The following is a 24,333-nucleotide window of genomic DNA, read 5'->3' as shown; positions in this document are numbered from 1 at the left end:
CAAAAAAAGTAATAAGCTGACAAGTCTTTTTATTCTATTTACAAGAGTAATACCAGGTTAGGTACTAGAGAGTTATAGAAAAACATTAAAAAATCTGTTCTATTTGGTAGAAAGGTCATTTTAATTACGGAACAGACAGAATAATCATTAAAAAATACTTTTAGTTCTGGGAGCCTGGGTGGCTCAGTTGGTTAACAACCGACTCTTGGTTTTGGCTTGGGTCATGATCTCATGGTTCATGAGTTTGAACACCGTGTCGAACCCCGCTTCGGGCTCCACGCTGCCAGTGCAGAGCCTGCTTAGGATTCTCTTTCCCTCCCTCTCTTTGTGCCCTTCCCCTGCTCACACGGGCTCATGCATTCTTTTTCTCAAAATAAATAAATACTTTTAGTTCAGTGACTTCTAAGTATATATTGACTTGAAGTAAATATGACTTGTAATTAAATTGAATTTAACATAAACACGACTCATGTATTAAGGACTATTGTCTTGTTCTTCTAGATTAAGAAATTGTTGATAAACATATCTCGGGTTTGCAAGCAAACCCTCGTTACTATAGTAGTACTTGAAGCAGTAACTTCTGTTTATTCTAAGGACAGTTCACAGCCTATGAATGAGTGCTTTAAAAACAATTTTTTTTTTATTTTAGAGAAAAAGAGTGAGCAGGGGAGAGGGGGAGAGAGAGAATGAGAGAAACTTAAGCAGACTCCACACTCAGCACAGGCTTGACACTGGGCTCGATCCCATGACCCTGGGATCGTGACCTGAGCCGAAACCAAGAGTCAGATGCTTAACTGACTGAGCGACCCAGGTGCCCCTGAATGAGTGTGTTTTCAAAACAGTACACAGTATTTAGAATTTAGAATGTATTTATCCTAGAAAATATAACCTGAATTGTGGTTAGTTTTTCCAAGGCAGGCTGTTAAACTCATAAATAAACCATCAGAGGACTAATAATATGTCAAGTACACTTTCACATCATTTACGACCATGTGTGAGAATATGCTCTTTAACCTCTAGCCGACTCTCCAGTCCTTGCACTGAGGGAAGACTTCATCAGGGTGAGGAAGGTATTTTTTAGGAATAGTAAATTATTTATACCCCAAATTTGCAGGAGAGAGAGCATTTTTCTTTTTCTAAAAAAAATTTTTCATTTGTAAAGGGAGTTCCTCTCAAAGTAGCACAGGCGCTTGGTAAAGAATATTATAAAAGGTGACCGATTTTTTCTACACTACTCCAAATATTCACACCAGAGACCAAAAAGCAGTGTCTCCTGCAGAAGGACTTGATGCATTTAAGTTAAAATTCTAAAACTGTATCAATTTGCTTAGCAAATAGTGTTTTGGAGAAGCAGTATGGCAAGTAAATCTCACCCCAGAATACACCTTCCTCACGTGTCTCCTGATCAGAGGCCTAAATGAATAATAGTTACTATGCAGTGACTCACAGCTACCCAGCTGCCATCTGTTCTGTAATAGCTCTACTCACCCACAGCTTTAAGAAAGCGGTTCTTATCTGTTAACACCTTTATGAAGTCTGAGAAATTCACCTTTCCATCCCCTGAAACAGAAATTTGAAGGCTCAGAACAAAGATATAAGATGCATTTTAGTAATTAGATTATATGTTAAATGTCAAATGAAAACACCTTGGACTATTCAATACGTAAAATCACAGCATGTTAAGGCTGGAGATGTGCTCAGGTGAGCACTGGTCTTCTCGAAGTGGTTTTAGCACTGTTACATGAGTCACCCACAGCCACCAGAAGCAATGGTGGGGTAAAAACATCAACCAGGCTCTCAGCCCCTGCAGTCCTAACCACTCACTCCTTTCCTGGAGACTTGCCATTTTTGCATGGAATCCACCCCTGGCTTCCCATACCCCCCCTCTGCTATTTTTATTATTAAAACAACCCCAAGTTGTACCCAGTCACCTCTAACGTTAAAGAATAGTGCTGTTAGAGGTATGTATGTGTGTTCTGATGAAAGAACAGACAAATTGGGCGGAGTTAGTGGAAACAAGTGATGCCTTAATTGACCAGTGACACTGATTCACATGTGGGCCTTAGGCTAATTGAATGGGGCACTGGCAATTGGGTGGGGAGAGGTAAGAGGAGATAGTGAATATATACTCCATACAACATATCAGCATGGGCTATAATCACTAGGTCAGTGTATTCAAAGGGAATGTTATCTAACAGCTTTAAAAATAGCAACAAAAATGCTGTGGCATTTTTGTCACAGTACAGATGGGCTCAGTGGGTGATGGGCATTAAGGAGGGCACTTGGGATGAGCACGGTGTTATATGTAAGTGATGAATCACTGGGTTCTACTCTGGAAACCAATACTACATTGTATGTTAACTAACTTGGAATTTAAATAAATTAAAAAATATGTAGGTGGGCTCTAATGATGGAAGGAAGATTTGTACTAATAAGATTCAAATGGAAACAAAGGGCTTGGATTTTCTTGGTAACATGTCATTTTTGAAATTGTCAATGACTTTGTATCTGTTATTTCAAGGCACCCTCCAAAATGTACATCATGACAAGTAATCTGAATTTGATGTTGAAATATGACAGTCACTTTTAGTTTCCACACAGAACTTTTCAAAGGATAGTCCATTTTGTACAATTTGATTTTGTAACTTGTACACATACTTTACTGATATCCTTAAAGAGAAACACGTATATGTACTTTTGACAATAAATGAGATTTCTTTCTCATTTATGTAATCACTGATAGAAATATATAAATTTATAAAAACCTTCTATGAGAAAAGTAATTACAAGTCAAAGTACTCACCATCAATATCAGCACATTTTAATTCATTATAGACATCATGCTTGGTTAGATTCATTCCCAACTTGGCTAGAGTGCACATCATTCCGTGTAAATCAATACAGCCAGTTTTATCCTTGTTAAAGAAGTTGTAGGCATCTTGGAAGGCTGAGGAAATGCAGTTAAGTTAGTCAGACAGTTAGTTATTCAAGAATGAGTATAGGGGTGCCTTGGTGGTTCAGCCAGTTGAATGTCTGACTGCTTCGGATTCTCTGTCTCCCTTTCCCTCTGCCCCTCCCGTACTCGTGCTGTGTCTCTCTCTTCCAAAAATAAATACTAAAAAATGTATTAAAAAAAGAACGAGTACATATTCTAATGAACTAGGACAGACTATATAGTTGATTGGAGATCATGTTCTAAAACATTATTGAGAGAAAAATGAGTACATAATAGACATTTCATATAAAGGACATCATCCTTCCATGAGATTTGAACTGGAATAAACTACTTGGTGGAAAACCAAGTATGTTCGCAAAATGGTCTTTGAAAGATGTCCATGCCCTAATCCCTGGAATCTGTGGATGTATTACTTACACAATAAAAAGGACTTTGCAGTTATAATTAAGATAAATTATTGTGGATTATCGGAGTGTGCCCAATATAATTACAGGTCCCTTAGGCAGCCAGAAGCAAGAGAGATGTGGCAAAAAGAGAGATCAGAGAGATTCAAAGAATGAGGAGAGATTGGTTTGAAGATGGACGGGGTCATGTAATGTGGAATGCAGATGGTTTTACGGGGCTGAGAGAGACTCCTGGCTAACAGCCAGTAAGGAAATGGGTCCTCAGCCCCAAGAACCACAAGGAACTGGATTCTACCAAGAACCTAAATAAGCTTGGAAGTAGATTTTTCTTTAGAGCCTTTTGGGAAGAAGCCAGGCTGGCCAACTCCTTCATTTTGGCCTTGAAAGACCCAGAGAAGAGGAACTAGCTGAACCCACCTGGACTTCTGACCCACAGAGCTGTGAGATAATACATCTGTGTTGTTTTAAGCTGCTAAGTGTGTGGCAATTTGTTGTGGCAGCAACAGAAAACGAATGGACCCAAATATACCCAAATTATATGCATGCGAATGTTTTGAATAGAGTCAAAGTTTTTTCAAAGACATACTCCAGGCATTAACTGGAGCCAAACTTAGACATGTATTTTCTAAACTCAGCGAATGAAGAAATAAACCGAGAACAAAGTATATCCCAAATGGCACCAGAATAAAACTTATTTCATATCACAGTCAAGTATTAGCATCTATATGTATGCAATGTGTCTGTATGTATGAGATTCATCTTATAGAGATAATGATACCTGTCTTAAAATTGTGTGAATAGGTAACATCTTTCTCCCTTGATAGGAGGCAGGCTTCTCTAGGGCTGGAGCCATCTCTGACTGGTTTCTAATTTCTCCCTAGTATTTCTAGCATGTTAGTAGGTATTACCTTCATTCATGCAGCCTTTCAACAAATATGCATGTCTTTTTTTTAATGTTCATTTATTTTTGAGAGAAAGAGACAGACAGAACATGAACAGAGAAGGGGCAGAGAGAGACAGAGGCACAGAATCCGAAGCAGGCTCCAGGCTCTGAGCTGTCAGCACAGAGCCCGACGTGGGGCTCGAACTCACGAACTGTGAGATCATGACCTGAGCTGAAGTTGGACGCTTAACTGACTGAGCCCCCCAGGCATCCCAAATACGAATGTCTTCTCTGCGTCAGGTGCTGCTCTAGGTGCCTAGGCTGCACTAGTGCCCTAAATAGACAAAGATCTCTGCACTTATATAATAAATAGGTAAGTTGGATAACATGTTACAAGGTAGAAGACAAAGGAAAAAAGAAAAAGAAATGCATGTTGGGGGGATTGGGAGTTCCAGGGATTGAGGGATAGGTTGTTTGTATTAAATACGTGACATCTGAGCAAAGACTTCAAGGGGATGAGGGAATAGATATCTGGGAGAAGAGAGGACCAGACAGAGGGAAGAGCCAGAGTGAAGGTGCCACGGGGAACAGGCCTGGCATGTTCCAGGAACAACAAAGAGGCTGGTGTGTCTGGATCGGAGTGAGCAACAGGAGAGGAACAGGAAAGGTCAGAAGTGTAGTGTGTGTGTGTGTGTGTGTGTGTGTGTGTGTGTGTGTGCGCGCGCGTGTGTATGTGTGTGAGCGTGTGTGGGTATATTTTACCATTTATTTTAAATTTTATTTTAAAATGCATTTTTAAAAGTTTATTTACTTATTTGGGAAGAGAGAGAGAGAGAAAGAGAGAGAGAGGAGAGAGAATCCCAAGCAGGCTTCACACTGTCCGTGCAGAGCCTGATGTGAGGCTCAAATTTATGAACTGTGGGATTATGACCTGAGCTGAAATCAAGAGTTGGGCACTTAACCACCCGAGCCATCCTGGCACCCCAAATTTTACTTCAGATTGGTTTTAGATATAGTTGCAAAGATAGCCCAGGGATCCTGTAGATCCCTCACCCAGTTTTCCCTAATGTTAGCACCTTACATTACTCTGGGACATTCATTACATCTAAGAAGCCAACACTGGTGTAGTGCTATTAACTAAACTGTAGACATGAATGGGATTTCATTAGTCTTTCCCACTCCAGGAAATAGTCTATCCCATCCAGGATACTCTATTACATTTAGTTGTCACGTCTTTTTAGCCTCTTCTCTGTCACAGTTTCTCAGACTTTTCTTGTTTTTGATGACCTTGGCAGTTTTGAGGAGTACTGCTCAGGCACTTTTGTGGAAGTCCCTCAATCTTGGGTTTTCTAATGTTTTTCTCATGGTTAGCCTGAGATTATGGATTTTTGGAAAGAAGACGAGCAAAGTGAGGTAACGTTCTCCTCACGGTGTAAGAAGGCTGCATATTGTCAAGATGACTCGGCACGGATATGTTTACCTGGATTACCTGGCTGAGGGAGTGTTCGTAAGGGTTTCCCCCTGTAAAGTTACTTCCCTCCTTTCCATTTTTCTACTCTTTGGAAGCAAGTCACTAAGGGAAGTCCAGACTCAAGGGCCGGAGGGCCGGGGAATGAAGCGCCATCTCCCGGAGGAGGTAGTAACTACATTCATTATTTGGAATTCTCTTGTAAGGGAGAGTTCTTGCTTCTCCATTTAAAAAAAAATTCAATCAATGACCAACTAGGATTTATCCCAGGAATAAAAGGTTGATTTAATAATCAAAACCATGTATTAATGTATCATCTTATCAAGCTAAACATAAAAAATGTGGTAATTTCAAGAGACAGAAAAAAGTACTTGACAAGAACATCTATTCTTGCTATCTAATATCAACAACGTAGAAATACGAAAGAATGCTCTCATCCTAATAAATTTTATCTTTGAAAGACTCTGTAAAAAAATTCAATCATTTATTTCTGTCAGTATGGACTTGCAGTGTTATAACCCAACACTACTTTATTTATTTTGGTTGCCCCAAATTACTCTAGCTTTAATCATTGTGAGCCCTTCCAGGTTGCCCTCATGCATCCCTTTGAAAGGCTCCTGTGTCCTTTTGTTTCCTGAGTGCTTCCTTACTTTCTGCCACTATAACATGTCCCAGGTTTGTCTTGTCTATTCACTGCCCGGGCCCCAGAATCAGCCATTTATCCAAGCCAGTCTGCTTCTTTTATGGGAGACCGGCATTAGGAGTCGAGATCTGGGTGGTGGGTATGCTGTGGGGGTATTGATGCTTCTAAGTCCTCTCAACCGACAGAGCTAGGAAATACTGTGCATGGATAGTAACACATGGATACACACATACTTCTAATTATTTCTTGATCTGTCCATCTGTATTCATATGAAGCTAAACATGAGTTCACACTGATGTCTCAGAACCTAAGCCAGCACCACTGGTTTACTGGAGCCTTCTCCCCGTGTTTATCTGTAACTTCCCACTCCAAACCATGAGAAACCTGGCTTCTGCCATCTGCCGTCCATTTACTGAGTTACTCCACCCAGTCCATAGGTACAACAGTTTCAGAATTGTTAAGCTATACCCCTATGGGAAACAACTTTACTGGCTAGAGTGCGTTGTTTCTGTACAGTTCCTTTTGTGTCGGGTCTTAGAGTTTCCAGTCAAAACACCATTTTCAAAGTTCCTTAGGTCATCTCCTCCCCTCACACCCACCTGACTTATGTTTCAACAGGATCGCTCTGGCCGTTAGAAAAACAGACTTTTGGAAGACTTTGGATACAAGTTGGAGACTGGTGGTCAGGAGGCTATTGTGGGTGAACAACAATGGTGCCTCTGACCAGGGTTGGAGCAGAGGTGGTAAGAACTGGCTGCTTCTAGATGTATTTTAAAGGTGGAGCCAATGAGATTTCCTGGTGGACTGATAGGTAGGGTGAGACAGAAGAGTCAAGATTTTTTTTTCCAGAATAGTGAAAGATGGAATATCATCACCTGAGATGGGGAAGGTTGTGGGTCGAGCATGTTTTAAGAGTAAGAGGCTGAGGGGAGGGAAGAATGGGGAGGTACTGTTTAGTGGGTGTGGAGGTTCAGTTTGGGAAGATGAAAACGTATGGAGGTGGATGTGGTGACGGCTGTAGAACATGTGAATATATTTAATGCCACTGATCTGTACGTATACACTTGAAAATGGTTAACACTGTAATTTTTATGTGTATTTTTGAAATTAAATTTAGTTTAATTTTTTTATTTTAGAGAGAAAGAGAGAGCGAGCATGTGAGTGGGGGAGAGGGGCAGAGGGAGGGAGAGAGAGAATCTTAAGCAGGCACCATGCTCAGCATGGAGTCCGACACAGGGCTCGATCTTATGACTCTGGGATCATGACCTGAGCCGAAACTGAGTTGGACACTGAGTGTCACCCAGGTGCCCCTATGTTGTGTGTATTTTACCACAATGAAAAAGAGTGTATGAAGAACACGTCAGGAGTTCAGTTTGGGATGTGTTGATTTTGCAGTATCTATTAGACATATAATTGGAGGTGTCAAGGAGGCAATCACATATGAGCCTGGAGCTGGGGAGAGAGGCTTGGGCTGGACATACACATTTGGGAAGTGTCAGCATGTAAGTAGTATTTAAAACCTGTTCCTTCCTGCAGAAACCACAGGAAGGGACCTTGCCCACTGCCCCCCCACCCTCCACTTTGCCTCCTGGCTGACTCTGGTGCTGCCCCGTGTGCCCTTCATGGTTTGCTGTGCCTCTTATTTCTAGGGATGTAGGAGTATAACACTTTCTTCCTCCTTGACGGTCATTTATGTGTCTGTCTGTCTTATAATACCCAATTAAAATAGATCCTGGGAACCCTTAAAATAAGCATCAATGTATATGAATGCTATTAGAAACCTTAAAGTTAAAAAAAAATTTTTTTAATGTTTATTTCTTTTTGAGACAGAGAGAGACAGAGCATGAACGAGGGAGGGTCAGAGAGAGGGAGACACAGAATCGGAAACAGGCTCCAGGCTCTGAGCGGTCAGCACAGAGCCCGACGCGGGGCTCGAACTCACGGACCACGAGATCGTGACCCGAGCCCAAGTCGGCCGCTTAACTGACTGAGCCACCCAGGCGCCCGAAACCTTAAAGTTTTAGAAGGCTATCAACTGTTGTTGTTGTTGTGATTATTATTATTTTAAAGTTTATTTATTTATTTTGAGAGAGACAGGGACAGCCCGAGTTAGGGAGGGGCAGAGAGAGAGGAAGAGAGAGAGAATTCTAAGCAGGCTCTGCACTTCCCGTGCAGAGCTCCATGCGGGCCTCGAATCCACAAAATCGTGAGATCAAGACCTGAGCCAAAACCAAGAGTCTGACACTTAACCGACTGAGCCACCCAGGCACCCCTATAAACTATTATTAAGGCATTTAGCTCAGTTTTACAAGGGTAAGTGCAATTCCGGTCTTGACAATCTTTTGTTTTTCAAACCGGTTTTCCCAGAAATAAAGGTGATTCTTCACTTTCTGTTTTTTCAACTGGTCCCAAACTTGGAGGGTGAAGCATTAGCCTTCCCAGAACCCAAACACAGTCATGACTGACTTTCTTTCTTTTTTGTTTTGTTTTCTTTTTTTTCTAACGAGTCATGCTTTCCCTTTCCTTTGGGCCTTTGCAGATTCTACTCTATCTTGCCCAGAACGCTTCCTTTTTGCTGTCTGCCTTCCACTCATTATGCAACCTTCTCTGGGACTCCCTATCTACCCTCCCAAGACCAAGTCAGGAGACTGTCTTTTATGCTCCCATAATACTTTATACTTCCCCTATCATAACTTGTGTCATATTGTGATTTAAATTGTTTCAGTCAAAAATTCACACTTTAATGATCTGACTTGTCTGAAAGACTTCCTATCAGGGCAATGACCATGTTTCCCAGGCTTACTACATCGTGGGCTTTAAATAAATATTTGCTATTTGGACTGATAAACTGTAGGAAGCTTAGCTAATTTTATCATTATGATTTTTTTTTTCTGTGAGAAATCCTGGGGCTTCATTACTTGATTTCTATTTGACTTTGCATTTGTTCTTTTGCATACCCACAAGTCCTTATTTGAATAAAAATATTTGTCTAGGACTGTCCAAATTCTAGGAAGATGTCTGTTTGAAAATAATCGCCCTTCCTTCCCATAAATTAGACACTGAATTAGAACTTCTGGTCTCAAATAGCAGAGGACTACAGTCAACCCTTGAAGTTACAGATCTCAGAGAAGAAAATGATCAGATATATCAAGGAGCTTTCATTTGGGGATGATTCTCATTACCTTGTATTTGTGAAGCATTCAGCTTCCTTTCTTTGTGCTGTAATTGGCACGGGAGAGATCCTGGTAAATCTTTATCCCTGACAAAAGACATGAGAAGATTTAATACATATATGAAACCAGCAAATGTTAGTTCCATTCTTCAGTTTTTGCTGACTGGAATGACTGTATGCATCACAATATATCCAGAGGAGATGCAGCGAGAAAATGTTGGCCACCAAGGTCCACCTCTGCCCTATCCCTGCCCATCGCCCTTACATCCTTAAAAAAACTCTGATTTTCTCCATTTTACAAAAGAGAAAACTGAGGCTCGGAAGGATTAAATAACTTGTCCCAATTGCACAGATAATAGGTAGAAGTCCTGGGATTCAGACTCAGGTTTATCTGACTTCAAAGCTCAAGGATATAAGCCCTACACTATTCCTATTGCTAGAAATATAAATTCAAATTTTTAACGGGTGTAGGGGTGCCTGAATGGCTCAGTTGGTTCAGCATCTGACTCTGGATTTGGGTTCAGGCCATGATCTCATGGTTTGTGAGTTCAAGCCCCACATCGGGGTCTGTGCTGACAGTGTGGAGTCTGCTTGGGATTCTCTCTCTGCCCCTCCCCTGCTCATGTGTGCGTGCTCTCTCTCTCTCTCTCTCTTAAAAGAAATAAACATTAAAAAATTTTTTAAACTGGTATAAATAATCTTATGTTGAATATCCTTATACTGAAAACTTTGTATCTATACTTATTTTATGACTTTAACTGCCAAATTGTATTTTACCCACATATGAGATAGAGGCAGATATATCTACATCTACACCTATATCTATATATGGTCTATATGTATATCAACCATATCTATATCTATGTATCTACCTATCTACTGAGAGAGTGATCACTTCTGGAAGGTTTGGAATACTGGGTTACTTTTCATTTCCTCAGAAAAATAAAATCTGGAAAAAGAGAAAACGTATGGATACTTTGGGGATATTTTGTATAGATCTACAGGAGGTTATTAGAGTACATACATAAAGTACATTATGCATAACTGGGTTTTCTTATAATATAGTAATTTAAAAGGTTTAAAAAATCATAATTTATACATTAATTTTATTTCAAATACATTTAGGTTTGATACCAAACTAAACGTTTTATTATTATTATTATTTTTTTAATGTTTATTTTTGAGACAGAGAGAGACAGAGCGTGAGAAGGGGAGGGGCAGAGAGAGAGTGAGACACAGAATCAAAGGCAGGCTCCAGGCTCCGAGCTGTCAGCACAGAGCCTGACGCAGGGTTCGAACTCACAAACTGTGAGATCATGACCTGAGCCAGAGTCGGACGCTCAACCGACTAAGCCACCCAGGCGCCCCTAATATTATTTTTTTTTAATGTTTGTTCATTTCCTGAGAGAGAGAGACAGAGAGAGACAGAGAGAGAGAGACAGAGTGTGAGCAGGGGAGGGGTAGAGAGAGAGAGGGAGACACAGAATCCGAGGCAGGCTCCAGGCACTGAGCTGTCAGCACAGAGCCTTACACGGGGTTCAAACTCACGAACTGTGAGATCATGACCTGAGCCGAAGTCAGATGCTAAACCGACTGAGCCACCCAGGTGCCCCTAAACTAAAAGTTTTAATGGAATCTCTTAGTTTTTATCTTTCTACAAGAAGCAAATGAAGTGAAACTGGAAGAAATACTACACATGGTAATTTAAAAAATTATCGTTTATGAATTTAGTCTCCTCCTCAGTATCTAGTAGGTTCAACTCATTTTCAAAGAGGGACCTAGGGAAAAAGGAGGTAATAGGTCTCAAAATGCACCATTCCCAACTTTTACAACATGGAATTTTACCTAATTAGTTTGTTTTCTCTGCTTTTACCAACACTGATTTCTTCTGCTGCTGTTTCCATTCTATCACTTATTTGAATCTCTGAAAACTCCAGTTTGCCTTACTCAGGTTATTTTATATTCATTGTATTTCTAAATATAAACAGGTTCCTTTTGCATGATATAAAAGATGCAGTAAATGGAGAAATAGGAAGTTCTCGAGAAGCAAGTCAGGCAGTGTGATGTCTTTATTAGCAACATTCAAAAAGGATCCTCTTGGCAGAATTTCAAACCACACAGGAAATGGTCTTTTTATTTTATAATGTTTCAGAGCTTTGAAGAACCTTAGGTTTGGAATGAGCCTGGGCTAGCCTCTCATCTCATGTAGGAATTCCCTCTACATGTGCTTTGTCTAGACTTTGCTTGACTCCTTTCAGTGACAAAAACGTCACTAGTTCAAGAGACAGTTTGTAATGCAGGGTGAGGGAACAATGAGATCAAGGGATTTGGTGGCTGTAAGGTGTCTTGCCCACATCCCTCGGAAAGAGGTCAGGAATCTATTCCTGCAGCAGCGAACGGCACAGTCAAGGACGCTTGGAGAAATCTCTCCAAGTGGCAGAGAAAATGGATGGTGGTGAGGGAGAAGAGAGGCTCTTCTTCTTGTGCTCTGATAAAATATAGATCAGGCTGTTTTAGTCACTAGTGGCTACTGTTTATTGGAATTTGTAATTATCAGACGGAGGAAAAAGCTTTTGCTAATATCACAGGCAAATCTCCCTTCCCAATTTTAGCTCAAGGCCAGTCACAGCTAATTTACTAGATTTCATTTTACCCATCATATTTGAGCTACAGACCTTCTCTGTACTGACTTGCTTAGGGGATTAGGTCTTCTTTGTGATCCCCTAATGTTATTCTCCTTTACACTGGCACTCAACCCGTTTCAGATTCTGTGTCTCCCTCTCTCTCTGCCCCTCCCGTTCATGCTCTGTCTCTCTCTGTCTCAAAAATAAATAAACGTTAAAAAAAAAATTAAAAAAGAAAAAAAAGAAAAAAGGGCGCCTGGGTGGCTCAGTCAGTTGAGTGTCCGGCTTCGGCTCAGGTCATGATCTCACGATCCGTGAGTTCGAGACCCGCGTCGGGCTCTGTGCTGACAGCTCAGAGCCTGGAGCCCGTTTCAGATTCTGTGTCTCCCTCTCGCTGACCCTCCCCTGTTTATGCTCTGTCTCTCTCTGTCTCAAAAATAAATAAACATTAAAAAAAAATTAAAAAAAATAAACCAGCACTCAAAATATCTTAATTTACTGCTGACAACTTCTTAAGCCCTCTAGGATATTCTGTCCCCTTACACAAAAATTGTCTCTCATTTGGGTGAACAGGAAGAAGAACTTTTTGTTTCTCCAATCAAAAAGGATTTTTTCTTTTCATAAAAATCTTTATCTTCAATTCATATGTTTTGTTGTATAACTAAATTTATCACAGGATACTTGAAGAACATCCTAATTTGTTTCCTCACAGCCTTTGCGCGTATTTAATATATTTACCATGTTAATAATTCTTTTTTTCCATTTATTTTATTTTTAAATTTTATTTATTTAAATTCAAGTTATTTAACATACAGCGTAGTAATGGTTTCAGAAGTAGAACCCAGTGATTCATCACTTACGTAGAACACCCAGTGCTCATCCCAATAAGTGTCCCCTTAATACCCATCACCCATTTAGCCCACCCCTCCCACCTCACCTCCAGCAACTTTCAGTTTGTTCTCTGTATTTAAAAATCTCTGATGGTATGCCTCCCTGTTTTTTTTTTAATGTTTGATGTTTATTTATTTTGAGACAGAGAGAGAACAAATGGAGAGGGGGAAGGGAGGGGAAGAGAGAATTCCAAGCAGGCTCCATGCTGTCAGTGCAGCCCAGTGTGGGGCTTGAACTCACAAACTGTGAGATCATGACCTGAGATGAAATCAAGAGTCAGATGCTTAAACGACTGGGTCACCTAGATGCCCCCTCTCTGTTTTTATCTTTTCCTTCCCTTCCTCTTTGTTCATCTGTTTTGTTTCTTAAATTCCACATATGAGTGAAATCATATATATGTCTTTCTCTGACTTATTTTGCTTGGTATAATACACTCAGTTCCATCCACATTGTTGCAAATGGCAAGACACCTTAATAATCCTTTATCTTAATCTATCACCTGAATACATTCATTACTTACCTCTTGCCATGGGAGCTGGGTACTTTTGTTAGAGGATTCAGCTTAACTTTTGATTTAATATCAGAAACTGCCATGGGGCCAATAACTCTGTCTGGAATTCAGAAGATACAAATAGATCAAATCACAGATTAATTCCTCTATTTTCTTTTGCAACTTCCCTAGCTTAAGACCTAGAGTTTGAAGTCCAGGGCCTTCAGGAATGGTAATATGTGCAAATTCAAGTTAGAGGTGTGTGCAGAGTTGGAAGGCCATGCGGAAGGGCCCTTCACTGTCCAGAGATCTCTAAGCAAAATTCTTATCATTGTCTACCCCCTTCACAGAGTAAAAATAAGTGGTAGCATGTGACATAAAGCATCCTAGAAAGATGTGGAAAGAGTTATTTAAAGACAAAATTTATTTCTGAAATCGGTAGAATATACACGTTGTAATTGACAGAGAATAAAATGTTACAGCATTTATAAAATATTTACCTACTTATTTATATCTTGGATACCTGCCTAGTAGTAAGTAGATCTTCCCAGGGTTTCCTTCCTGGAGGTCCCTCCCTGTCCCGTCAGTTCTTATGAACCTACTGGTCTTCCTTAAAAGTAGGAGTGGAGGTAGGATACAATGCTGTTTCACCGCCCTAGACTCTCCTGAATGGACTTTTAACCAGTAGATCCTCCCTAGTCCTGCCTTTCCACTTCTGCAGAGTTTGGACATCAGGGCCTATGGGCCCGAAGCCAGGTTGGTAGGGCTTCCCCCTTTTATTGTTGGCTTGCCCTCTCTAATTATTTTTTCAAAGTATATTAGGTGGTTCACTGACAAGAATACTGGGTTGCTGACTTAGGAATAATAGACAATCAAATACTATGAAACCACGAAGAAAAAGTCTTTGTATATTTAGTTATAGTTTGATCCATTTTCCCAGCTCTTCACCTCAGAGCCTGGAAAGCCAGTTGTTTCTAAACAACTCAATTACATATGTTCACAGTCCAAAAACCTACCATAGAACTGGGAACTCCGGAGAGGCTCAACAATTTAGGCACTTGAAAGGTGCTGCAAAATCATCTTCATGGTACAAAATAATCATTCCTTTAAAAAACTACCTTCAATCTCTCTTAGAGATGATAGATTTGGAAAAAAAAAAAAGGACTCAGCATAAATTCCTACACAATCCAGATATTTGCCTACTTCTAAGCCGCGCTACCTACCACCCCTGGGCTTCAATCAGATCAAGAATCCAATAAAGGGTTTGTTCCATCATACAACTGTGACCTCATTCACTTCTCAGGCTTGGGCCCAGGAGAGAATGACTTATAAGCTCCTTTCAGATTTAAAGCAACGGGTTTTTCAATGTGGTTCATTTAGTACCCTTGGGGTATCGTGGGTGTGAATTACAGAATGGGAACGTTTTGACACTGTTGGGGTTTCAGGGAAGGAGAAGGTTTTTTTTTTTTTAATTCTGTATTAGAATATTTCCATGTTAAACATCAGTGAGTTGGAAGTTGTTCGAATGAAAAATTTTACTGAAATGCTTTGATTTAATGGTGATTAAGAACCACTTCATTAATTGTTTTAGCCTAGAAAGAAGGAAAAAAAATACCCCAAACTCTCATAGATTTGTAGACTGTGGTATTATTGGAAAGAGTGATTGAAAAAGAGCAATTTAAAAAAGGATTATGATTGTTGGGGCGCCTGGGTGACTCAGTCGGTTGAGCGTCCGACTTTGGCTCAGGTCATGATCTTGCGGTTTGTGGGTTCAAGCCCGGCGTCGGGCTCTGTGCTGACAGCTCGGAGCCTGGAGCCTGCTTAGAATTCTGTGTCTCCCTCTCTCTCTGCCCCTGCCCCGCTCGCGCTCTCTCTCTGTCTCAAAAATAAATAAAAACATTTTAAAAAATTAAAAAAAAAAGGATTATGATTGTTTTAATTAGAAACTTTAATATTCAAGATCTGACATGCCTAATGGCATGGTAAATCAAATAACATGAGTTAGGCATATTTTTATAGTCTTCCTCGTGGCTAAACACAGATACCTTTGGCACCCAAGGTTTAGCTTGAGCCCCCAAAATTGTTTCAGGCCTCATTCAGGAGCTGCAGTTCTAGAGGCTTCCTATTCCTGTTCTCAGAGTTTATTGTAAGCATAATTTGACACTTCCCTAGTCTTTTTTAGAACTTGATATTTGCCTCCCATTCTGGTCTGGGATACAGAGGGAAAGAAAGTGATGGTTTAATTTATGAACGAATTAAACAAGTATTTAATAAGGGCCTACTATGTTATGGGCCTATCAAGAATAAAATGGGAATTATGGGGGCGCCTGGGTGGCTCAGTTTGTTGAACGTCTGACTCTTGATCTCAGCTCCGGTCATGATCTTATGGTTTGGGAGATCGAGCCCTGCGTCAGGCTCTGCATTGACAGTGTGGAGCCTGCTTGGGATTCTTGCTCTCCCTCTCTGCACCTCTCTCGCTTGTGCGTGTGCTCAATAAATAAATAAATAAATAAACTTAAACAAATAAATAAACTTAAAAAACAAAATAAAATGGGAATAATGGCATTGTCATTGGATGGGATTGTTGAGAAATATTATTATTTTAAATATTATTTTAAACTGCGGTAAAAACACATAGCAAAATTTACTATCTTAACCATTTTAAGCATACAGTTTATCAGTTTATTTTTTAAAGTTTTATTTTTAATGTTTATTTATTTATTTATTTATTTTTTGAGAGAGAGAGAGAGAGCGCATGTGCACACAAGCAGGGGAGGGCAGAGACAGAGGGAGACACAATTTGAAGCAGGTTTCAGGCTCTGAGCTGTCAGCACAGAGCCCGATGAGGGGCTTGAACTCACGGACTGCGAGATTATGACCTGAGCTGAAATCGGGGGCTTAACCAACTGAGCCACCCAGGGGCCCCTAAGCATATGTTTGTAATTAAGTATATTTAAATTTGGGAACCCTGGGTGGCTCAGTCAGTTAAGTTTCCGACTCTTGATCTTGGCTCAGGCCACAATCTTCTGGTTCATGAGTTTGAGCCCCACATTGGGCTATGCACTGTCAGCACTTGCTTGGGATTCTCTCTCTCCCTCTCTGTCTCTCATCTGCTTGTGCTCTCTCAAAATAAATAAATAAACTTAAAAAAAAGTATATTTACATTGTTGTGCAATCAACTTCCAGAACTTTATTTTGCATAAATGAACCTCTAAATTCACTGAACAATAGCTCCCCAATTTACCCCTCCCTTTAATCCCTGGCAACCACAATTCTATTTTCTATGAATTTGACTTTAGAAATCTCATCTAAGTGGAATCACACAGTATTTGTCTTTTTGTGACTGGTGTATTTCACTTAGCATAATGTTCTCAAGGTTCACCCATGTTGTAGCCTGTGTCACAATTTTCTTATTTTTTAAGCCTGAATAATATTCCATTTTATGTACCACATTTTATTTATCCATTTATCTGTCATTGGACACTTGGGTTTCTTCCACCTTTTGGCTACTGTGAATAACGTTGCTATGACACATTGGTGTACAAATATTTCTTTGTGACCTTGGTTTCAATCTTTTAGCTTTATACCCAGAAGTGGAATTGCTGAATCACACAGTAATTATATTTTTAATTTTTTAAAGAAATATTGTTTTCCATAGTGGCCATCATTTTACATTCCTGCCAAAAGTGCACAAGAATTCCAATTTATCCACATCCTTTCCTGTTTTTTTTTTTTTTTTGATAATAGCCACCCTGATGGGTATGAGGTCATATATCTTATTGTGGTTTCAATTTATATTTCCCTAATAATCATTAGGGATTATTAATGTTGAGCATCTTCTCATATGCTTGATGGTCATTTGTATATCTTCTGTGGAAAACTGTGTATTCAATTCTTTTGCTTACTTTCTAATTTTTTTTCTGTTGTTGAGTTGTAGTTCTTTATATTTTCTGGATATTAACCCCTTATTATATAAAATATTTGCAAATATTGTCTTCCATTCTGTAGGTTGCCTTTTTACTCTGCTGATTGTGTTCTTTGATGCACAGTAGTTTTAGATTTTTATGTGGTCCAATCTCTTTTTTTATTTTTAAATTTTCCTTTATTTATTTTGAGAGAGAGAGAGTGTGTGGGGGAGGGGTGGAGAGAGAGAGAGAATCTCAATCAGGCTCTGAGCTGCCAGTGCAGAGCCTGATGTGGGGCTTGATCTCACGAAATATGAGATCATGACCTGAGCTGAAATCAAGAGTCGAACACTTAATGAACTGAGCCACCCAGGCACCCCTGTGGTCCAATTTATTTCTACCTTTGTTGCATGTGCTTTTGGTATAATATCCAAGGAATTATTACCAAACCCAATACCATGAAGCTTTTCTCCTATGTTTTCTTCTAAGCATTTACAGTTTTAGGTCTTCTGTGTAGGGAAAAGTAGAATTTTAATGTGTAGCACTGAGGGAAGAGCTGTTTAGAGTGGAAAAGGAACAAAAGTATGTAGAATAATCATGAAAATTAGGAGACAAAGAACAGCTCAACCACATTAGAGGATAGGATTGCATGAAGTGAGAGAATGGGAGCAGAAATAATGAGGTAGGTTGGATTAGGTGTGGTTAATAGAACAGAGATTGCAAATTTGATCCTCACACAAATTTCATTAGGCTTATACCACATTTAAAAACTTGAATTTCAAAAGTGAAAACATGGGTAAGTTAAGAGTTATCAGTTTACGACTTCTCATGAAAAACCCAAAGATCGGAAAACATGGGGCCCACATTCCTGCTTAGCCATAATTGGCTGGAGCAGAACAACTGTCATCCCCTTAACTGGAACCATATGTTTTCTGATTGCCATAGTCCCCATCATTTTTTGTAGTTTCCTAGACCAACCATGTCACTTATTTAATGTCTTTTTTTTTTTTTTCAATTTTTTTTTTAGACATATATACATCTTCATTGTTAAGCTCAGGCATTCTGGACTTTATTAGCTCCGGGGAATCCTGAAGATAATTGAGTAGGAATGTTGAATGTCTATAGCTTTTTCAATGGGAATTAATTCAACCATATTACTCTGACAGTTGCCTAGGCTCATATTCTCTTCTGACCTTATGAAGAATAAGAAGGGAATGAATATTAGATGGGCAGAATATTAGTATTAGGCTTCTTCCTATGTAGTACTGTTTGCTAAAGGAGAAAAACTTCATGATAAAAGGTTGTGTCTTGGTGTGATTTATAATTTGTAAGTTCTGAAAACCTAATATTTTTTTTAATGTTTATTTATTTTTGAGAGAGAGAGAGCGCGAGAGAGCGCGCGCACACAAGCAGGGGAGGGGCAGAGAGAGAGAAGGAGACACAGAATCTGAAGCAGGCTCCAGGCTCTGGCTGTCAGCACAGACCCTGACATGGGGCTTGAACCCACAGACTGTGAGATCATGACCTGAACCAAAGTCGGACAATTAACCGAGTCACCCACGCACCCCTGAAAACCTAATATATTAGGGTAAAGTCTAGTTCATCTTGTACCGTTAAAGATATATGAGCTTTAAGGAGAAGAAAATCTCACCAGTTCTGTCATTTACCAGATTGATGGGAACTGTACTTTTCAGAAAAAGAAAAAAATGTAGCCAACTCTCTGTTAGAGATACTGCCCCAGTAGGCCAGTTTTTTTTTTTTTTTTTTTTTACAGGCAGATTCCTTTGTTTCTCTCCCTGGCTGTTTTGCTTTCATTGAGTGTCAGCACCTTGAGGTCAGAAGCTGCCATGTTCTATGACAGAGTCCTAGGAGATGTTCATTGAATGACTGGGGAAAGTCGAGATGTTCCTTCCTTTTGGGCACAGAAACTGTACTTCCCAGCAACTCCCTCATCTTTGGCTTTTCTCACTCTTTATCATCTAGAAATCATCAGGGTATGTCAGCATGAAGGAAATATTATTTCCTACCTTAACTCTGGTAACCTGGGTAGGCAAAATCCTTTGGGATGAGATCATTCTTTAATTTTTTCCCCCTGAATTTTTATTTAAGTTCTAGTTAGTTAACATATAATATTGGTTTCAGGAGAACTTAGTAATTCATCATTTATATATAACACCTAAGTGCTCATCACAACAAGTGCCCTCCTTAATAACCATCACCCATTTAGCCCATCCCCTGCCCACTCCCCTCCTTCAATCCTCAGTTTGTTCTCTCTAGTTAAGAGTCTCTTGTGGTTTGCTTCCCTCTCTCTTTCTTTTTTCTTAAAAATTTTTTTTAAATGTTTATTTATTTTTGAGAGACAAAGAGAGACAGAGTGTGAGCAGGGGAGGGGCAGAGAGAGAGGGAGACACAATCTGAAGCAGGCTCCAGGCTCCGAGCTGTCAGCACAGAGCCCGATGTAGGTCTTGAGCTCAAGGACTGTGACATCATGACCTGAGCCAAAGTTGGTTGCTCAACTGCCTGAGGCACTCAGGCAGCCCTTCCCTTTTTATTTTTTTCCCCTTCCTCTGTGTTCATCTGTTTCTTAAATTACATGTGAGTGATGTCATATGGTATTTGTCTTTCTCTGACTTCTTTCACTTAATAAGTGAAATACACTCTAGCTCCATCCACGTCATCACAAATGGCAAGATTTCATTCTTTTTGATGGCTATTATTCCATTGTATATATACACCACATCTTCATTTATCCTTTCATCAGTCAATGGACATTTGGGCTCTTTCCATAATTTGGCTATTGTTGGTAATGCTGGTATAAACACCAGGGTTCATGTGCCCCTTTGAATCAGTATTTTTGTATCCTTTGGGTAGATATCTAGTGGTGCAATTGCTGGGCCATAGGGTAGTTGTATTTTTAACTTTTTAAGGAACCTCTATATTATTTTCCAAAGTGGCTGCATCAGTTTGTATTCCCACCAACAGTGCAAGAGGGTTCCCCTTTCTTGGCATCCTTACCAACATATGTTGTTCCTTTTGTTAATTTTAGCTATTCTGACAGGTGTGAGGTGGTATCTCATTGTGGGTTTTGATTTGTATTTCTCTGATGATGAGAGACGTTGAGCATCTTTTCATGTGTCTGTTAGCCATCTGGATGTCTTCTGTGGAAAAATGTCTATTCATGTCTTCTGCCCATTTCTTAACCGGATTATTTGTTTTTTGGGTGCTGAGTTTGACAAGTTATTTACAGATTTTGGATACTAATCCTCTATCAGATATATCATTAGCCAAGATCTTCTCCCATTCCGTAGGCTGCCTTTGAATTTTGTTGATTGTTTCCTTCACATACAAATATGTGCAGAAGCTTTTTATCTTGATGAGCTCCCAATAGTTCATTTTTGCTTTTGTTTCCGTTGTCTTGGGAGACGTGTCTAGTAAGAAGTTGCTGTGGCCGAGGTCAAAGAGGTTGCTACCTGTTTTGTCCTTTAGGATTTTGATGATTTCCTGTCTCACATTTAGGTCTTTCATCCATTTTGAGTTTATTTTTGTGTATGGTGTAAGAAAGTGGTCCGGGTTCATTCTTCTGCACGTGCTGTCCAGTTTTCCTGACACCATTTGTTAAAGAGACTGTCTTTTTTCCATTGGTTATTCTTTCCCGCTTTGTTGAAGATTAGTTGGCTATACATTTGTGGGTCCTTTTCTGGGTTCTCTATTCCGTTCCATTGACCTATGTGTCTGGTTTTTGCCAGCACCACACTGTCTTGATGATTAGAGCTTTGTAATACTAGCTTTAAGCCCAGAATTATGATGCTTCCAGCTTTGTTTTCCTTTTTTAGGATTGCTTTGGCTATTCACGGTCTTTTGTGGTTGCATACAAATTTTAGGGATGGCCCAGTCCTGAGGATCCCCAGTTCCTCTCTTGCTCCCTCCTGAGTAGTCTAGATTAATGATAATGGAAATATTTGCAGAAATTAAAAGGCTTACTCCTCTTTACACAATACCATTTTAGCTATTACTCATTTAGACCAACTAGTTATAATTTAAAAATATATGTACATCAACATGGATGGTTCTTTTGGAGCAGCAACAATGGAAATACACAGCAAAAACACTCACCCCCATCCCATTCCAGCAAGGCATGTATTCGAGAATGGGAGGGGGATTACAAGAATCAATATACATAGGCCCTAAGAGGAAAATACAAATATGTGACAACCACCTGTTCCTCTCATTGGTTTAGCTTGAGAATCAATCCAAAATATCAGAAAATTTTGCTAGCATCAACTTGATAGCAAGTTTTAATATTAAATTGTTTGACCCATATTCTGAAAACCACTAAATACTCTGATTTCCAGTATCTCCTCTTTCCATAATATTTGCATCCATACGTATTTGAATTCATTTCTTCACTAACTCAACAAATACAACACCAAATATAACACTAACTCAACAAATATAACAAATATATTCATTGGTCTCTTCACTTAGGAAATGGCAGTTCCATCCTTCCAGGCCTGTACTCCATCCTGTTCAGGCCAAACCCCTGGAATATGTTCCATTCCTCTTCTCTTGTATTCCACATCTAATCCAATCCACTCATTCCATAAATATTTTTTTGTGTGCCTACTATGTTCTAGGCCCTGGGATACATCAGGGAATATATCTATCAGGAAATACTGTTGATTCCATCTTCAGAATATATATGTAACCAAATTACTTTCCACCACCTCCATTTCTACCTGCACTTCTTGTCTAACTGCTCTCCCTGCTTCTGCTCTTGCCTCATCCACTTCTTGCCAAGTCTATCCTATACACAGAAGCCAGGATAATCCTTTTAAAATTTAAATCAGATCATATCATGTCTCTGCTCAAATCCTCCAGTAGTTTCCTATGTCACTCAGGGTAAAAATCCAACTTTTACAATGCCCTTCAAGGCTTATATGATCTGTTACTACTGCACCTGTTTCCCCAACCCTGCCATTGGAACACGTTATTGCAGGGTCCTGGAATTGTGCACTGCAGAGCCTACGTGCCTGAATGTGATGGTCCTGTCTCCTAGTCTATGACTTTATCTCTTCCTATACTGCCCTTGCTCACTCTGGCTAATTTGCTTTTTCTCAAATACTGCAAGCAAGCCTCTGTATAAAGGCATTTACACTTGCTCTGCCCTCTGCATAGAGGGTTCTTGCCCTAGATTATTCATGGCTTACACCCTTACCTCCTTATTTTTTTGCTCAAATGTCCTTTATCAGCAAGGCCTTTCTTGCTTACCTTCCCCCACTTCCAGCATTCCTTATACCTTCTTCCCTTGCTCTATTTTTAATCTGTAATCTCTGTCATACTATTATCGTATTTGTTTTTTGCATACATCTCTTTACTAGAGTGTAAGTTCCATGAGGGTAGGGATTTTTGTCCTCAGCACGTAGAACAATGCTTGCACATGGTTGACACTAACTGATAGTTTAAATGAATGGATACATGCATCCATTCATCCCTTCAGCAGATACCTACTATTTGCTAGGGACAGAGAATAAAGTCTTAAAAAAATGGTATGCCTACCCAGCTAGGTATGCCTAGCTGACAGACAAGTGGGACAAATTCATCCAAATTCAACTTTTCATGATCTGTGACAGAAGTCATCAAAATTAATAGGGTGGTATACACAAGAAACTAAATATCCCAGGAGGCAGGCATGTGTTAAATTTAGTTACGCCAATAGTCATCTAGCCAGAACCAAATGGGATGAAGAAGGGCTGATTTCACTTAATTTACTTGTGGGCCTATCCTAGGTGGTTTAGACCTGGTAGGCTGGTGTATATTTATCTGTGGGGCTTATGGTCCCAGGATATAAGCTGGGTTCCACAGATAGGTACACTGCATAGATGGAAAGTGCTTTCGGGCTAGGACTTATATTTGGGGCCACCTCTTGTTTATTTTTTCCACTTAAAGAGCTTGACAGGTATACAGGTGCAGATTTGGCATTCGTGTGTTTTTTTTAGCAGATTTTTTTTGGGTCATTCCTATATTTTTTAAAAAATTAAAATATAATTCACGTACCACAAAACTTACTGTTTTAAAAGTCTGAGTTCAGTGGTTTCTAGTATATTCACAAAGTTGCACAACCATCTACTATCTACTTCCAAAAAAGTTTCATCACCTAGAAAGAAACCCGGTACCTCTAGCAGCTACTCCCATGTTCCCCTTTGGTTGCCTGTAGGTAACCACTAATCTGTCTTCTATCTCTATCAATTTGCTTTTTCCTGACATTTAATTTAGACAGAATAATATAATATGTGGCCTTTTTATCTGGCTTCTTTCACTTTGTGTAATGTTTTCAAGGTTCATCAATGTTGTGACATGTATCCATGCATCATTCCTTTTTATGGCTGAACGATTATAGCTGTGCAGATAGGCCACATTTTGTATACCCATTTATCAGTTGATGGGCATTTGGATTGTCTTTACTTTTTGACTATTATGAGTCATGTTTCTATGAACACTCTTGTACAAGTTCTTGTGTGGACCTAAGTTTTCATTTCTCTTGGGTCTTTCCCATGGAGTGGAATTGCCGGGTCATATGGTAACTAGGTTTCACATTTTGGGGACTGCCAAATTGTTTTGCACAGCAGCTGCGCCATTTTATATTCCCACCAGCAATATATGATGACTTCAATTTCTCCATACCCTCATTAACACTTGTAAGTCTCTTTTTTATTATAGTCATCCAAGTGGGTGTGAAGTGGTATCTTGTGGTTTTGATTTGCATTAAAAAAAATTTTTTTTAATGTTTATTCATTTCCTGAGAGAGAGAGAGACAGAGTGTGAGCAGGGGAGGGGCAGAGAGAGAGGGAGACACAGAATCTGAAGCAGGTTAAAGGCTCTGAGCTGTCAGCACAGAGC

General features: G+C 39.6%; 1 protein-coding gene across 13 annotated transcripts in view; it reads right to left on the bottom strand.

Annotated features, from left to right (window-relative positions):
* The window catches only part of EFCAB3 (EF-hand calcium binding domain 3), a 151,294-nt gene that overhangs the window by 16,880 nt on the left and 110,081 nt on the right, over positions 1-24,333 (bottom strand). For 12 of the 13 annotated variants that reach the window (XM_053211588.1, XM_053211582.1, XM_053211580.1 and 9 more), the window contains 4 exons: positions 13,562-13,652; positions 9,537-9,613; positions 2,804-2,947; positions 1,489-1,560 (listed from right to left, as the gene is read on the bottom strand). In XM_053211588.1, the coding sequence (XP_053067563.1) occupies positions 1,489-1,560; positions 2,804-2,947; positions 9,537-9,613; positions 13,562-13,652 (384 nt within the window). Of the gene's footprint in view, positions 1-1,488; positions 1,561-2,803; positions 2,948-9,536; positions 9,614-13,561; positions 13,653-14,547; positions 14,783-24,333 lie in introns of those variants that run through there. The other variant, XM_015076374.3, reaches the window with a different exon arrangement.

Source organism: Acinonyx jubatus, chromosome E1 (genome assembly GCF_027475565.1).
Source record: "Acinonyx jubatus isolate Ajub_Pintada_27869175 chromosome E1, VMU_Ajub_asm_v1.0, whole genome shotgun sequence".
NCBI lineage: Eukaryota > Metazoa > Chordata > Mammalia > Carnivora > Felidae > Acinonyx > Acinonyx jubatus.
The sequence above is the reverse complement of the archived record's forward strand: the minus strand, read 5'-3'. Positions and strand labels throughout refer to the sequence as shown.